Source organism: Hypanus sabinus, chromosome 7 (genome assembly GCF_030144855.1).
Source record: "Hypanus sabinus isolate sHypSab1 chromosome 7, sHypSab1.hap1, whole genome shotgun sequence".
NCBI classification, from domain to species: domain Eukaryota; kingdom Metazoa; phylum Chordata; class Chondrichthyes; order Myliobatiformes; family Dasyatidae; genus Hypanus; species Hypanus sabinus.
In genome coordinates this window covers 72,616,472-72,633,433 of record NC_082712.1, presented here as the reverse complement: position 1 = coordinate 72,633,433, position 16,962 = coordinate 72,616,472, and the positions used below count along the sequence as shown (strand labels likewise).

Genomic DNA, 16,962 nt, shown 5'->3' with positions numbered 1-16,962 from the left:
CCTAGTCCTTGCTTAGGCAGGAGTTGATTCTAATCATGATAGACCTCTTAAAGCACATCATCACAATAGATATGAGTGCCACTGGGCAATAGTTGTTGAGGCAGCTCATCCTGTTCTTCTTGGTCAATGGTACATTTATCACTCTTTTGAAGAAGGTGGGAATCTCCAACTGCAGCAGTGACAGTTTGAAGATGGTCTTGCACACTCCCACCAGTTGGTTGGCACAGGTTTTCAGTGTCCTACCAGGTACACGGTCAGTTTCTGACACCATGCGAGGGTTCACCCTCTGAAAGATGTTCTGATGTTGGTCTCCACGACAGAGATCACAGAGTCACCAGTTGCTGCAGGGATTTGCACAGGTGTAGTTTTATTCTCCTTTGCAAAGCATGCATAAAAGGCATTGAGCTGACTTGGGAGTGAGGCATCACAGCCATTCCTTCACTTTGTAGAAAGTAATGGCCTGCAAAACCTCCCAGAGATGATGTGCATCTGATTGTATCTCAACCTCAATTAGAATTATGTTTTCACTCTCAAAGTAGCTTTCCGTATGTTACACTTTGACTTCTTGTATAGTTCTGGATCACTGATCTTGATGCCACAGATTGAGCCATTGAATCTCTCGCATTCATCCTTGGCATTTGGTTTGGGTATGCCTGGTATGTTTTCAAAGGTACATGCTAATCCACACATATCTTGATGAAGTCAGTGACAAATATGATGTATTCATTCAGATTCTAAGATGAATTCCTGAATATTGTCCAGCCCATGGACTCAAAGCAGTCCTATAAGTACTCTTCCACCTTTCTTGACTATACCTTATTGGTCATCACCACCGCCTATACGCTGGGAGTAGATGTACAACCAGGTGATTAGATTTTCCAAGGTGTAAGTGTGGGATGGCATGATAACCCTTTCTGATAGTGGTATAACAGTGGTCAAGTGTGTTGGCTGCTCTGGTTCTATGGGTAATATGATGGTGGTAGTTGTTCAGAGACTTCTTCAAGCTGGCCCGGTTGAAAACTGCTGCAATGATAGGGAAAGCATCATGGTGCATTGTTTTGTGTTTGCTGATTATGGAGCTTAGCTCCCTCCAGTGCCTGCCTGATATTGGCCAGAGGTAGAATGTACACTGCTACCAGGATGATGAAAGAAAACTATCTCGGCAGATAAAGTGAATGATATGTGACCACTAGATGTTCCTGGTCAGTGAGCGAGACTGAGACGGAGCCACCACATCTGTGCACCACGATAAGTTAATCAGAAAGCAGACTCTGCCTCTTCTACCTTTGAAAAAAGTCTGCACCGCTGTGGCCAAAATAACAGGGGATAGTCATGTTTATATGATGCAAGGTACACAGCAGTCTCTGATGTCCTTTTGGTATAGTAATTTTGCTCTGAGGTCTTCAGTTTTATTTTCCAGAGACTGTACTTTCACCAGCGGCCTATTTGGGATGGGGGATCTAAGGCATTGGTGTTTCAATTGTACATGTAGATAGGCTCGGCTTCTGTGATTATGTTTTCTTAAAGGGGAATTGTACTCATGACCTGAGTCTGCAGTCCAGGATCCATTGATTTTGAGTATCAAGAGATTTTTTTAGATATCTTAAAATGATGCTGCTTACTCAATTACTCATGGCTATAACTGGACTTCAGTTGTAGTAGTCCTAAATGGGAATATTTGCTGATTCCCATCAGAGCCATGAGCAAAGCATCGCCACTTATCAGTGTCATCTTGGGTCAATAGAATAGTACATCTTAGGTAAATAGTGCAATAGAGAAATAGTAAGTTAGTTTTCAGGGTTCATGGACCATTCAGAAACCTGATGGCAGAGGGGAAGTAGTTGTTCCTAAAAAGTTGAGTGAGGTCATTAGAATCCTGTACCTCATCACTGATGTGGGAGCAGAGGATATGTCCCTGATGGCAAGGGTCCTTAATGAGGAATACTGCCTTCTTGAGACACCACCTTTTGAAGATATCCTCAGTGATGGAGAGGCTTGTGTGTGATGGAAATGACTGAGTCTACAAATCTCTGATGCCTCTTACAATCCTGAGCATAAGTGCCTCCACACCAGATGCTGATGCAGTCAGAATGGTGACAATGATACATCTGTTGAAACTTACTAGGGTCTTTGGTGACATATCAAATCTCCTCAATATTTTAATTAAGTACAACCATTGGCACTTGTAATTGCATCAATATGTTGGGCCCAGGTTAGATCCTCTGAGATGTTAACGCCCAGGAACTTGACACTGTCTACCCTTTCCATCACTGATCCCTCAGTGAGGATTGATGTGTGTTCTCCCAACGTCTCGAAGTCCACAATTAATATTTTTTTCTTGCTGACATTGATTTCAAGACTGTTGTTGTGACACCATACAACCAGTTGATCTATCTCCTCCCTTACGCCTCATTGTCACCTTCTGAGATTTTGCCAACAACAGTGATGTAATCGGCGAATGTATAGATGCATTTGAGTTAAGTCACACAGTCCTGAATGTAGAAAGAGTAGAGTAGTGGGTTAAGCACAGATCTTTGAGGTGTGCTGGTGTTGATCAACACATTTATTCTCAGCCGACTATCCCATATGCTGTGTGATTCTATGATACTAATATTAGTATTCTATTAAATTCTATATTAATATAATGAAAAGGACCAGTATCCTTTTGAAACATAAAAACATAGAAAACCTACAATACAGACCCTTCGTCCCACAAAGTTATGCCGAACATGTCCCTACCTTAGAAATTACTAGGTTTACCTATAGCCCTCTATTTTTCTGTGTACCTATCCAAAAGTCTCTTAATATACTCTATCATGTCCACCTCCATCACCATTGCCAGCAGCCCATTCCATGCACTCACCACTCTCTGAGTAAAAAACTTACCCTTGACATCTCCTCTGTACCTACTCCCCAGTACTTTAAACCTGTGTCTTCTTGTGGCAACCATTTCAGCCCTGGGAAAAAGCCTCTGACTATCCATACAATCAATGCCGCTCATCATCTTATATACCTCTCTCATCCAAGGAGAAAAGGCCTAGTTCCCTCAACCTATTCTCATAAGGCACGCTTCCCAATCCTGTTGAGGAGTGACCTCATTGAAATCCATCAAATGGTGAAAGTCCTTGATAGTGTGGATATGGAAAGAATCTTTCCTAAGGTAGGAGTGTCTTAAGTCCAGAGGACACAGCCTCAAAATAGATGGGTGTCCTTTAAGAACAGAGATGAGGAGGAATTTCTTTAGCCAGAGAGTAGTGAATTGGTGGAGTTCTTTGCCACAGGCAGCTGTGGAGGCATAGTTAAGGCAGAGGTTGATAGATTCTTGATTGGTCAGGGCAAAAAGGGATACAGGGGACAATGCAGGAGATTGGGGCTGAGAGGAAAAACGGATCAGCCATGATGAAATGGCGGAGCAGACTCAATGGGCCAATGGCCTATTTCTGCTCCTATACTTTATGATCTTATGGTCTGTCCTTTCTAATTTTTGACAAATTTCAGTTCAAATGAACAAAGCTCCATTGTGAATGCCTCAAATATCAGGGAAGCTATTTAATAGTGATTGTTAGTAATAGGGGAATTTAGAGTGAATTGATGCAGCTGTGTGCAAATAGGATTTGATGATGACTGTGGCTGTACACCTGAAGACCTTTTTATACTGTACTCTTTACATGTCCTTGATACTTCACACTTGACATTGACCTCATTAGCTATACAGCTTTAGTGAATCATTATTAATGTACAACATTTTGGCATGGTTCGGAGCAATGGGCACTATCAACCTCAGCCCACTGAACAGAATTGTTAGAATATGAAGTAAAATCATTGGCCAGCAATAAGACTGACTCAGCAACGCCCATAAGGGACGGACAGTAAAGAAGGCAGAACAAATAGTATAGGACACTATATATACACTTTACACATACTACGCGCTCAAGCCATCTGGATGCTGCTAATAGTCCCTGCCCATCAACACCAAAAGAGGCTTATCCATTTTTGTATCTTCCTCCATTTGCCTCCTCAGAACCCAATTTTGAATAAATAGTATGCATTGCCTCTCTGACAGTAAAAATTGTCAGTTTGTCATTTTTATGTGTATTTGTTTTAAATTACATGCATTATTTTCTAGTATTTATTATCTATTGTGAGTATTTTATATTGTGTGTAACTATATGTAGTGTGGTGTTGTGTATCTTACATTCTGTCATGTTGTCCTTACCACTGCACAAAAGAAGTTCCTCACGAAAAATACGGTGAATTATATAGAAATATGCTTCCCCCTATCATTTGCTAATGATTGATGGTTCCTGGAGATTGTATTCCTAATAATATGTAAAATTTTCAAGGGCAATTTGCAAGAGACTAAGTTTATAGGTGTTGCCTATTTTCTATTATGACTGAATTTCTGTCTGTGTCTACTGCAAGTCATTTTCTTAATTACCACTTTCTCATCACACTGAGGCACAAGCAAATGAACTTGTGCTGATGCATCAGACATCGCAATTATGTTAAATAATGGTATTTTGAATCATTTAGTTTTCAATGGATGCCGCCTTTGCTTTTAATTGATTATCATAAATTTGTTGTTGGGTTTGTCCATTCACTTTTGAAACTACAGTATTTTATTCAATTTCTTTTTTTTGTGTTACAGAACTGACTGGGCTTCAGCTAAGCAAGTTCTTGGTGATTCAAATTTCTTGAAGAAGCTCATGGAATATGACAAAGATAACATTAAACCACAGATACTGCAACGACTTCAAAAATATATTAACCATCCAGATTTTGTACCTGAAAAAGTAGAGAAAGTGTCTAAAGCTTGTAAGTCCATGTGCATGTGGGTGAGAGCCATGGATCTGTATTCCCGAGTTTCTAAAGAAGTTGAACCAAAACGAATAAAACTTGCAGCAGCTCAGGTGAGTTAGAACTTAAAACTATAACAAGATATAATTTAAAAATGAAAGTAATATCCACCCATTTTTTGAGCCCATAATTGAGTTCAAAACAAATCTTCTCTGCTGATATTCCATTTCTAGTACCATCTAAGCAGGCTGGGCAGTGACTGTGGGAGCTTAACAAATCTATGCACTAGATATTCCTTTGGTATACTACAGTACATATAGAATATTCACTGTAGTCACCTATACTCAGTTAAAACCCTCAATAACAGAAAACAATGTGCTAGTATGGAAAATTAGTGGGAGACTAAGGTCCAAAACAATGATAATGCTGTTGGTGCGAGCTATACTTCACTGCAATTGCGCTTTCCCCAACCATATTCCAAATTTAGGAACCTTCCTTTTGCTGCCCTGTGTAGTGAGAGCAGAACAAAGTAAATGAAGCAAGGCTATGTGATTGACACCTGGGCAGGTGGTTAGCATCAATATGAAAATGTAGAGTTGGGACCACACAACCTTATGAGCTAATATTGAGCACAGAACAAACATATAAGGATATTCTACCACAAACAGATATCCTGTACAGAGGTGCAAATGGACACCCTAATAATGACAGAACTGGTTTTCAATTTGTAGATTAATCATGGTGCCTATGGTGCCTAAAGGAATTTGAAAAAAAATTAAAATTACAGAAAAGCTCTCATCTCTGCTTTCATGCAGTTCAAGCTCTGTTTTCATGCAGTTTATAGCAGCCAGTATTGTGTCCACCTTCATAATTCTGAGTTCCCCCACTAAGCTGGCCTCCTATTCCTCTATTTCTCCATTAACTTTTGGAGATTCACCACGAACCCCACAGTCAGTTAACTTCGACTATGCTCTTTTCTTTACTTATCTTACCAGCCTTCGGCATTATAGCACCTACACTGACTTTATGCTTCGAAGAACTGTTGCAAATGAGAGTATTTTCTGTAGAAATTGTAGTAGCTGAAGCAGAGCAGTGTGAGACATGACTTTCTAAGTGGCCACCATACTGGAAGTCCAGATGAGAGCTTTTCTGTAATTTCTGAGTTTATTTGCTTTATAATAAGGATAGCAGCAGTGATTGATTGGTTTGAGTAAAGATAAGAGTGGACGGTCTGATCCTCATTAAGTGTGGAACTGTCATCACGATAATGGGAGACAGAATGTTTTCTGGGGGGGGGGGTTCCCACAAAAGTGGGGGGTGGAATTGTTCATGTTCGGTGTGTTGGATGTGGGTTCAATCATTTGGGTTTGTTAGGCTTCTCTTTAAATGTATTCTTATATTGCAAGGTAATCTATACTTTTTTGTTGGAAATGTCTCAAGGTGTAAACCTTAATTTTGTTTCTTGGAACTGCAGAGGTCTGCAGCAGCTTAGAAAAGTTAAACAAGTCATGAACAAGATAAACGGTATGAACTCCAAAATTGTATTTCTACAAGAAACTCATCTCTTAGATGAGGACAGTATAAAAATTAAAAGGAGGTGGCAGGGTAGTGTATATACAGCATCATTCTCATCTAGGGCTAGAGGAGTTATGATTTTTATTCATAAAACAGTTCCATTCCAAGTGAAAAATGTAATTATAGATAGAAAGGGAAGATAATTAATAATCCAAGGTTCTCTACTAACTGAAAACTTAAACTTAGTAAACTTGTATGGTCCCAATATAGATGACCCTAATTTTTTTGAAGACCTGTTTCTTAATTTATCAATGTTTGCAGGGCAATACATAATAGCAGGACATTTTAACTGCACATTGAACCCCAGTATGGATAGGGCCACAGGGACAGATCAAACACACAACAGGTGTAGAACAGTTATTCATCACTTTATCAAAGAATTAAATATGATAGATATATGGAGAGAATTGAAACCAAATATCAAAACCTACTCTTGTTATTCTAGTATATTCCAGATGTATTCTCAAATAGATTATTTCTTAATTTCCTCAAGATTACGGACCAAAATTCAGAACTGCTACTATGACAATATTGTGATCTCAGATCATGCACCATGTTGCCTAGAATACATAGATAAAAAGCTGACAAAAGATCCTTCTGGATGGCACTTTCAACACAAATGGTTACAAGATGAAGAATTTGTAAAATATTTAGGGAAAGAGATAGATGAGTTCTTTGAAATTAATACAGCACATCTATCATTGGATGCCAAAAAGGCCTTTGATAGGATTGAATGGCCTTATCTTTTCTATGTCTTAGAAAATTTTGGGTGTGGAAATAACTTCATAAAATGGGTTCGGTTAATATACAAAAATTCTACAGCAGAAATCTTAACAAATAGAAAAATTTCAAGACCAATAACAATCAGTAAAGGTTGCCGACAAGGTTATCCACTCTTGCCCTTATTATTTACAATGGCAACTGAACCTCTAGCAATAGCACCCACAGTTCTGTGGAATAACAACAGGACAGTTAGAACACAGAATTTCCTTGTATGCTGATGATATAATTTTATTTATACCCAATTTAAATAAATCGATCCCAACTTTGCTACAGCTAATTAAATCATTTGGTGAGATTTCAGAATATAAAGTGAATAATACTAAATCCTCTATATTACTGCTCAACACTAATGAAAGAAGGGATCCAATTTTGGAGGTAATCCAATTTAATGTTGTACAACAGTTTGAGTATTTGGGAGTAGAGATTCTGCCTAGGTTAGAACATCACACACAAAATGCTGGTGGAACACAGCAGGCTAGGCAGCATCTATAAGGAGAAGCACTGTCGACGTTTCGGGCTGAGATCCTTTGTCAGGACTAACTGAAAGGAAAGATACTAAGAGATTTAAAAGTAGTGGGGGGAGGGGGAAATGCAAAATGATAGGAGAAGACCGGAGGGGTTGGGATGAAGCTAAGAGCTGGAAAGGTGATTGGCAAAAGTGATAGAGAGCTGGAGAAGGGAAAGGATCATGGGACAGGAGGTCTCGGGAGAAAGAAGGGGGGGAGAACCACAGGGAGATGGAGAACAGGCAGAGTGAAGGGCAGAGAGAGAGAAAAAAAAAACAACTAAATATGTCAGGGATGGGGTAAGAAGGGGAGGAGGGGCATTAACAGAAGTTAGAGAAGTCAATGTTCATGCTGTCAGGTTAGAGGCTATCCAGATGGAATATAAGGTGTTGTTCCTCCAACCTGAGTGTGGCTTCATCTTGACAGTAGAGGAGGCCATGGATAGACATATCAGAATGGGAATGGGACGTGGAATTAAAATGTGTGGCCACTGGGAGATCCTGCTTTCTCTGGAGGACCGAGCGTAGGTGTTCGGTGAAATGGTCTCCCAATTTGCGTCGGGTCTCACCAATATATAAAAGGCCACACTGGGAGCACCGGATGCAGTATACCACACCAGCCGACTCACAGGTGAAGTGTCGCCTCACCTGGAAGGACTGTCTGGGGCCTGGAATGGTGGTGAGGGAGGAAGTGTAAGGGCAGGTGTAGCACTTGTTCCGCTTACAAGGTTAAGTGCCAGGAGGGAGATCGGTGGGAAGGGATGGGGTGGGGGGGAACAAGTGGACAAGGGAGTTGTTGTAGGTTGGAACATATTGTTAATGCTAATTATGACCCCTTAATGATAGATATTAATAAGTAAATTGAAAGATGGCTGCCTCTACCATTATCTACAATTGGGAGAATCAACATTCTAAAAATGAATATACTACCAAAGCTACTCTATCTATTCCAAAATATTCCTTTGCCACCACCCTTAGACTTGTTCTCAAAAATCAAAATTATATTTTTGAGTTTTATATAGAACAACAGGAGAGCAAGACTTCATTTATCTTTATTGTATTTGCCATTTGATCGAGGGGGTCTAAAATGTCCAAACGTCATGAGGTATTATTGGGCTGTACAGCTGAGAACTATTGTGTTCTATTTTTCAACAAATGATTCTCTTCATTGGATAGAAATGGAATCTCATGGTCTAAAATTACCTCTTCCTTTATACATATACTTAGATACAGTTAAAAAATTATGGAAGCAAACTAAAAATCCAATTGTAAAGCATATGATAAAGGTATGCTATGATGTAAAAAAAATTTAAAGGAACCATATGTATTATCACAATGTAGTCCAATATGGGGCAATCAGTTCTTTGTACCAGGAAGAGTAGATGCGACGTTTAAAGAATGGAAATCCAAGGGACTTAAAATGATTCAAAACCTTTATTTAGCAGACTCAGACATTATGATGTCTTTTGAGGAGCTGAGGTGTACCTTTAACCTCAATAGTAAACATTTCTACATTTCTACAAATACATTTCTACAAATACCTCAATAGTAAACATTTCTACAAATAGTTTTTTTAAGGTAAACCAAAACAACACACTTACCAGACCCCTACATTCACACTTGGAAAAAAATTATGATAAAGGGCAGTTTGAGAAAGGGTATTGTATAATTTTTTGGAATTTTATCATTTTCTGGTATCTTGCTCGTCTAAAAATTCACAATACAAATTGAAAACTTGGGAGGAAAATTTGCAGCTTAAAATTTCCGATGAAGAGTGGAAAACAGCTTGTACCAATGCTCATACTAAGTCAATAAACACTCACCTTAAATTGATACAGTACAAATGGTTACTGTTGACATATGTCACACCAGTGGAATTAAACCGATACAACAAAAACAGATCAGACATATGCACAAAATGAACAGAAGCTAGAGGTACATTGGTTCATTGTATGTGGCAATATAGAGAGACTGGAGCATTCTGGGAAGAGGTACGAGCTATAATCGAGAAAATTATTTCAAAACAAGTTTCACTGGACCCTAAACTCTTTCTGTTGGGTTTGTACCTAGAGAAACATAATTGCAGTAAAAATGAACAAGCATTTATAGATCTCAACTTACTTCATGCTAAAAAATGTATTGCACAATTATGGAAAAGTACTCACAGACCAAGCACTACTCAATGGATAAGGCAGATGTTATCAAGTCTCCCATTGGCAAGGATAACCGATATATTAAGGTCTAAACAGCAGATATTTGAGAATATATGGAGACCCTTTTCATTAGCTATGTCAAGGATTTGGACTTAACAGAAGATTAAAAGAGTATTACTTTCTGTGGATAATGCAGCTTCCAAAATTTGTAGAATATTTATATTATTTATATATTGATTTTTGAATTGTATTATAAATACCTGTTAAATTTTACAGATTTTTTGTATATAGATTACCACTTGTTGAAATAGGAGAAGCATTTTTTTGTGTTGTCTTGTTTGTTGTGTTAACACAGCAACTTGTGTATTTTCTGAATAATATAAGACAGTATAGGAAGGTAAAAACTGTATTTCGTGGTATTAAAATGCAAATAAACATATTGTGGCAAAAAAAAATTACAACAAAGCAGATAGCCATGCAACTGGTAGTAGGGAACCAGGCTAGGAAGTATACAAAGAAATATATTAAAAAGTGCCTCATGGGTTGATCAGTGTTAGTCCCCCTGGAGTCCAGCCATTGGAGAAGAGCAGCCAGAGCCAGCATCAAATCCTGACCAGCTTCATCTACAGCAAGTAATATCTGAGTACAGACAATTGTTTGTTTTCTTTTCTCTCTCTCTCTTTTGCTCTACTTACTTGTTTTAATTTATGAATATATTTCTTATTGTAATTTATAGATTTTTTATTGTTACATTTTGTAATGTACAGCTGTCATAAAACAACAGATTTCATGACATATGTCAGTGATATTAAACCTGATTCTGAGTTTTGGAAGTTGTGAAAGTAAAGAGTTAAGTAACTGAACTACGTGGTGAACCATGTTTAATAAGATGGTATAGTTATTAGGCAAAGTCATTGGCTGGTCTTTTTCTAACAGTAATGCTTCTTTATTAATTTTGATTTGTTCAGAGAACGCAAAGAATTATGTGGTAGTTTCAAACAAGACTTGATCATTCTTTTGTTTACTTTCAAAATTCTTTAAGTATTCAAATCTTCAGTTTACTTTTGCAACTTTCAAAATGCATTCCCTGATTTTAGATACTGTCAAAAGCTCGATGAATCTCACATTTGCTTGTTCTGTCCTCCAGTTTGCTTACAATGAAATAGCTCACAGGGTGGTAAGGCTATCTCTGCTGATACTGACTGGGTGTCAATTACACAATCTTTCTTTGTATTGTGGTCCCCAACATCTCATCCTAGTCAACAGTGTGTTCTCCCAGAGCCTGAGGTGATTCTTGATTTCTCTCTACATCCTTTAAACAAGTTGTAGGTACAAAAATATATCAATTTTGAAAGTTATCTGCAAAATATTCTTACATTAATTATTAATTTGATGTGCAACACATTGTAATTAATAGGCGGAACTTGATGCTACACTGGGAACCCTTAAAGAAAAACAAGTCAAGCTACGACAACTTGACCTGAAGCTGGAGGATCTTCAATATCAATATGATCATACTGTTGGAGAAAAAGAGGAACTAGGTGAGATATGTTTTTGAAATATTCCACAATAAGATTCAATTAAACTTATCATACAAGATTAATGAGAGAGAAATCTTTAGGTCAATTGGCTTGTACCCACACATTTATTTTTACCTGAATACAGCTGGCAATTTCATTTTGTGGCATATTGTAGAAAATACAGTTGGATACCATAAGGATGAATTATGGTTGATCCTGTTATAGTTACTATTCCATAGATTTCCTAGAATGCCCACAGGAAAATTAATTTTAGGGTTTTATGTGGAGACATATATGTACTTTGATAATAAACTTTACTTTATGCATAACTTTGCTCGCTGAACTCTAGTTTTACAACTGATCTTGTTGAAACATGTCTTCAGCAAAACATGTGGTTGCATTGGTTTAAACATGGAATTTATAAAGCAATACAGAGGACTCTAGTTACAATAATTGGGCCATCAGTTAATGGAGGCAGCCACTTATTTGGGATAACTCTTAAAGAACAAAAATAATCAAGAAAAAGGTTCTTTGGATCTGTCTTCACTAGGGAAGACACAAACAATCTTCCAGATGTAATAGTGGCCAAAGGAACTAGGGTAAAGGATGAACTGAAGGAAATTTATATTAGGCAAGAAACGGTGTTGGATAGACTGTTGAGTTTGAAGGTTGATAAGTCCACGGGACCTGATGGTCTGCATCCCAGGGTACTTAAAAAGGTGACTCTAGAAATCGTGGATGCATTGGTAATCATTTTCCAATGTTCTATAGATTCAGGAACAGTTCCTGCTGATTGGAGGGTGGCTAATGTTGTCCCACTTTTCAAGAAAGGAGGGAGAGAGAAAACAGGGAATTATAGACCGGTTAGCCTGATGTCAGTGGTGGGAAAGATGCTGGAGTCAATTATAAAATATGAAATTACGACACATTTGGAATAGCAGTAGAAGGATCAGTCCAAGTCTCGAGTTTTTTGAGGATGTAACTATGAAAATGGACAAGGGAGAGCCAGTGGATGTAGTGTACCTGGACTTCCAGAAAGCTTTAGATAAAGTTCCACATAGGAGATTAGTGGGCAAAATTAGGGCACATGGTATTGGGGGCAGACTACTGACATGGATTGAAAATTGGCTGGCTGACAGGAAACAAAGAGTAGCGATTAACGGGTCCCTTTCGGAATGGCAGGCTGTGACCAGTTGGGTACCACAAGTTTTGGTGCTGGGACCGCAGCTGTTTACAATATACATTATTGATTTAGATGAAGGGATTAAAAGTAACATTAGCAAATTTGCTGATGACACAAAGCTGGTGGCAGTGTGAAATGTCAGGAAGATGTTATGAGAATGGAGGGTGACTTGGACAGGTTGGGTGAGTGGGCAAATGTATGGCAGATACAGTTTAATGTGGATAAATATGAGGTTATCCACTTTGGTGGCAAGAACAGGAAGGCAGATTACTATCTAAATGGAGTCAAGTTAGGAAAAAGGGAAAGTACAACGAGATCTAGGTGTTCTTGTACATCAGTCAATGAAAGCATCATGCATGTACAACAGGCAATGAAGAAAGCTAATGGCATGCTGGCCTTTATAACAAGAGGAATTGAGTATAGGAGTAAAGAGGTCCTTCTGCAGCTGTACAGGGACCTGGTGAGACCCCACCTGGAATATTGTGTGCACTTTTGGTCTCCAAATTTGAGGAAAGACATTCTTGCTTTTGAGGGAGTGCAGTGTAGGTTCACAAGATTAATTCCCGGAATGGCAGGACTGTCATATGTTGAAAGATTGGAGCGACTGGGCTTGTATACACTGGAATTTAGAAGCATGAGAGGGGATCTGATTGAAACATATAAGATTATTAAGGGATTGGACATGCTGGAGGCAGGAAGCATGTTCCCGCTGATGGGTGAGTCCAGAACTAGAGGCCACAGTTTAAGAATAAGGGGTAGGCCATTTAAAACTGAGATGCGGAAAAACTTTTTCACCCAGAGAGTGGTGGATATGTGGAATGCTCTTCCCCAGAGGGCAGTGGAGGCCAAGTCTCTGGATGCATTCAAGAGAGAGTTAGATACTCTTATAGATAGCGGAGTTGAGGGATATGGGGAGAGGGCAGTAACGGGGTACTGATTGTGTTTGATTAGCCATGATCACAGTGAATGGCAGTGCTGGCTAGAAGGGCCAAATGCCCTACTCCTGCACCTATTGTCTATTGTCTATAATTGATCCTGCAATGATGCTGTTCATAAAATTGCAGGTGACAGAACTTGAGCTTGAGGTGGAGTGCTTAGACCATCCCACGAGGTAGTGGATGTAACAGTAGATATGAAACACTCTATGAGATTTAATGAGACATTGAGCAAAATTAACCTAAAGCTCATGAGGAGACCTGGGAGAGAGATCTAAGTTGGACTCCTTTCTTGGATGAATTAGGTGGATTTTGGACACATCAACAAGTGGGGATGAAGTGTCACTGAGCTAAAGGGATAAATATTAGCTTTATTTGTCATTTGTACTTCAAAACATATATTTATTTAGAGATACAGTGCAGAGTAGCCCTTCCAGACCTTCGAAATGCACCACCCTAGTAACCCCTGACAACCCCAATTTAACCCCTACTAAATCACTGCACCATCTACAATGACGAATTCACATACCTGGTATATCTTTAGGCTGTGGACAAAACCAACACATTCTGTGGGAAGGATGTACAGAGACTCCTTACAGAGGACACTGGAATTGAATTCCAAACTCTGATGCCCAGAGCTTCAAAAGTGTCATGCTAACCGCTAGGCTACCGTGGCACTCATTATAGTGAAATGTGCTATTTGCATAAATGGCCAACACAGTCTGCCGATGTACTGGGGCAAGTCTCAAGTGTCACCATGCTTCCAGTGCCAACAAAGCATGCCCACAACTTACTAACCCTAACCTATACATCTTTAGAATAACAGATGAAGCCAGAGCACCTGAAGGAAACCCATATGGTCACAGAGGAAATTTTTATCTATCTATTTATTTATTTATTCATTTATGGGATGTGGGCATTGCCAGCTAAGCCAATGTTTATTACCCATTCCTAGTTGCCCTTGAGATGGTGGTGATGAGCTGCCTTCTCAAACTACTGCAGTCCCTGAGGTGTAGGTACACCCACAGTGCTGTTCAGAAGAGAATTCCAAGATTTGACTCAGCAACAATGAAAGAATGATGATATGTTTCCAAGTCAGGATGGTGAGTGACCTGGAGGGGAATTCCAAGTGGTGGTGTTACAAGGTATCTGCTGCTCTCATCCTTCTAGATGGTAGTGTTTTTGGGTCTGGAAAGTGCTGCCTTAGGAACTTTGGTGTGTTGTTGCAGTGCATCTTGTAGACAGTACACACTGCTGCCACTGTTTGTCGATGGTTGAGGGATCAGATCCTTGTGAAGGGGTACCAATCAAGTTGGCTGCCTTGTACTGGATGGTGTCGAGCTTCTTGAATATTGATGGAGCTGCACTCATCCAGACGATTGGCGAGTATTCCATTACATTCCTGGCCTGAGCCATGTTGATGGTGGACAGGCTTTGGGAAGTCAGGAGGTGAGTTACACACCACAGGATTCTTAGCCTTTGACCTGCTCTGGTAGCCATAGTGTTTATGTGGCTAGACCAGTTCAGTTTCCTGTCAATGGTAACCCCCAGGATGTTGATAGTAGGGGAATGTACAAACTTCTTACAGACAGCTGCAAGAATTAAAACATGATCACCGATCAGTGATGTTCTAAAGTGCTACATTAATCGCAATGCTACTATGTTGCCCTTCCATGCCAACCCAGGCTTGAGGACAAGAGAGCAAAGGCTGAAGGTTGGGTTGAAATTGGAGGGCACTTTAGACAAAATGAAATAATTAACTTACTCATTCTCTGTAGCATTTTTATTTCCCTCTAAACATGTCAAAACACTTTATAAGCAATAGAATACTTGTGAAGAATGTTAGAGCTATAATACACAGCAGCCAACAGACACACAGAGGTTCCAGATAAATTTTTTGACAATACATTGTAGTTATTTGTACTTCAAACAATGGTAGGGGGATCACATCACATGCTATGAGAGCAAGGATGAGGATGATTTAATATTTCATCCAAAATACCACATTATATAGTGAGGAACTAATGCATTGAATTTTTATCCTAGTTTATGTGCTTAATAGTCCTTAGAAAATTTAATCTGAGCTTTCTTGAACCCCTGTAGTCCAATGTTGAAAGTGCATCCAGAACAGTATTTGATAGCAAGCTGCGGAACTTTGACCTAGTGAAGCAGAAAAGGAAATATACCCACAAAACCAGATTTGTGACATGGAATAGTTGTAAACTAAAAAGGGTCTTGGAATCATGTTCATAGATACGTGGTACCCTTATTCTTTTGAATATTAAAGCTCACTTGTTTCTAAGGTTCTATCAATTCTGACTAAAGAAAATGCTTGGTGAATTGATGTGATACATCCTGTAAATGGTTTATGCCATAATTATTGTGCACCAGTTGTGGGCATAGTGAATGTCAGAAGTAAAAAACAGCGTGAGAAACAAATGGAGTTGCTTTTCCCCAAATATCTTATCAGAAGAACTTTGAATGTTGTCCATGTCATGTTGCACATACAGATAACTACCTCATTACCTGTGCAACTGTGGATGGAAATGAGCATTCAGTAAACATCCCATTTGTGTATTGATGATGGAAGAAGTCATAATAAGACATCTGTAGCTGGATATTTAGATGATTCCTGTGAGGTCCTGCAGAAATACACTTCGGCTGAAGTGATCAGCCACCAATAAACACTCTTATTTTTATATGAACTGGATATTATTTTAGTCAGTGGAATATTTTCACTTCCTTGATTGCATTTTTACCTGGGTTCTTAACTGCTATACTGGGTTGAATATCACTTTGATGGTAAGGGTAATCACTCTTACCTCACCTGTGGCTCCTTTGTCCAAGTTTGAACCAAGTCTGTAAGGAATGTTTGAGTTGTGCAATTTGAGGAATAATTTGGCTGTCCAGTTTGAGAAAAGCTCAAACTAAACAAGCATTTTTAAGCACCTCTTGATAAAACCATCAATCACATGTGTACAAAAGAATTATTGGCACTTTTCCAAACAATAAGAGAAAATGCTGGTAACACTCAGCAGAACATCTGTTGGCAAAAAAGTAGATTTAATACTTAAGGCTGAAAGAAATCAGTAACTCTCTTTCTTGTTCCTCAGATGCTTCTGACTTGTAATTTTGCAACATTGTATGTTTTAGTTTCTAATTTCCAGCATCTTCTCTTTTGATTTCCATACTTTTCCAAGTATATTCAGTTAATATGTTCTTTATGTGGCATAATTCATTGTATTCAATATATTCATCTGCCTCTCTGTTTGACTTGTATGTTTTCTTTCCTTCTCTTTAGCTCAAACAATGGCCTTAACTCAGGCCCGACTAGTGCGTGCTGGAAAACTTACAGCTGCTCTTGGAGATGAACAAGTTCGCTGGCAAGAGGGCATAATTATGTTTGAAGAGGAAATATCAAATGTAATTGGAAATGTCTTCATTGCATCAGCATGTGTTGCATATTATGGAGCCTTTACTGCTCATTACCGACATATGGTATGACAATATA

The 16,962-nt window shown here is 38.8% G+C and overlaps 1 protein-coding gene across 1 annotated transcript in view; it reads left to right on the top strand.

Moving 5' to 3' along the window:
* dnah6 (dynein, axonemal, heavy chain 6) overlaps window positions 1-16,962 on the top strand; it is a 351,317-nt gene that overhangs the window by 221,735 nt on the left and 112,620 nt on the right. The window contains exons 52-54 of the mRNA XM_059974878.1: window positions 4,649-4,910; window positions 11,231-11,354; window positions 16,753-16,949. Coding sequence (XP_059830861.1) covers window positions 4,649-4,910; window positions 11,231-11,354; window positions 16,753-16,949 — 583 coding nt within the window. The remainder of the gene's footprint in view (window positions 1-4,648; window positions 4,911-11,230; window positions 11,355-16,752; window positions 16,950-16,962) is intronic.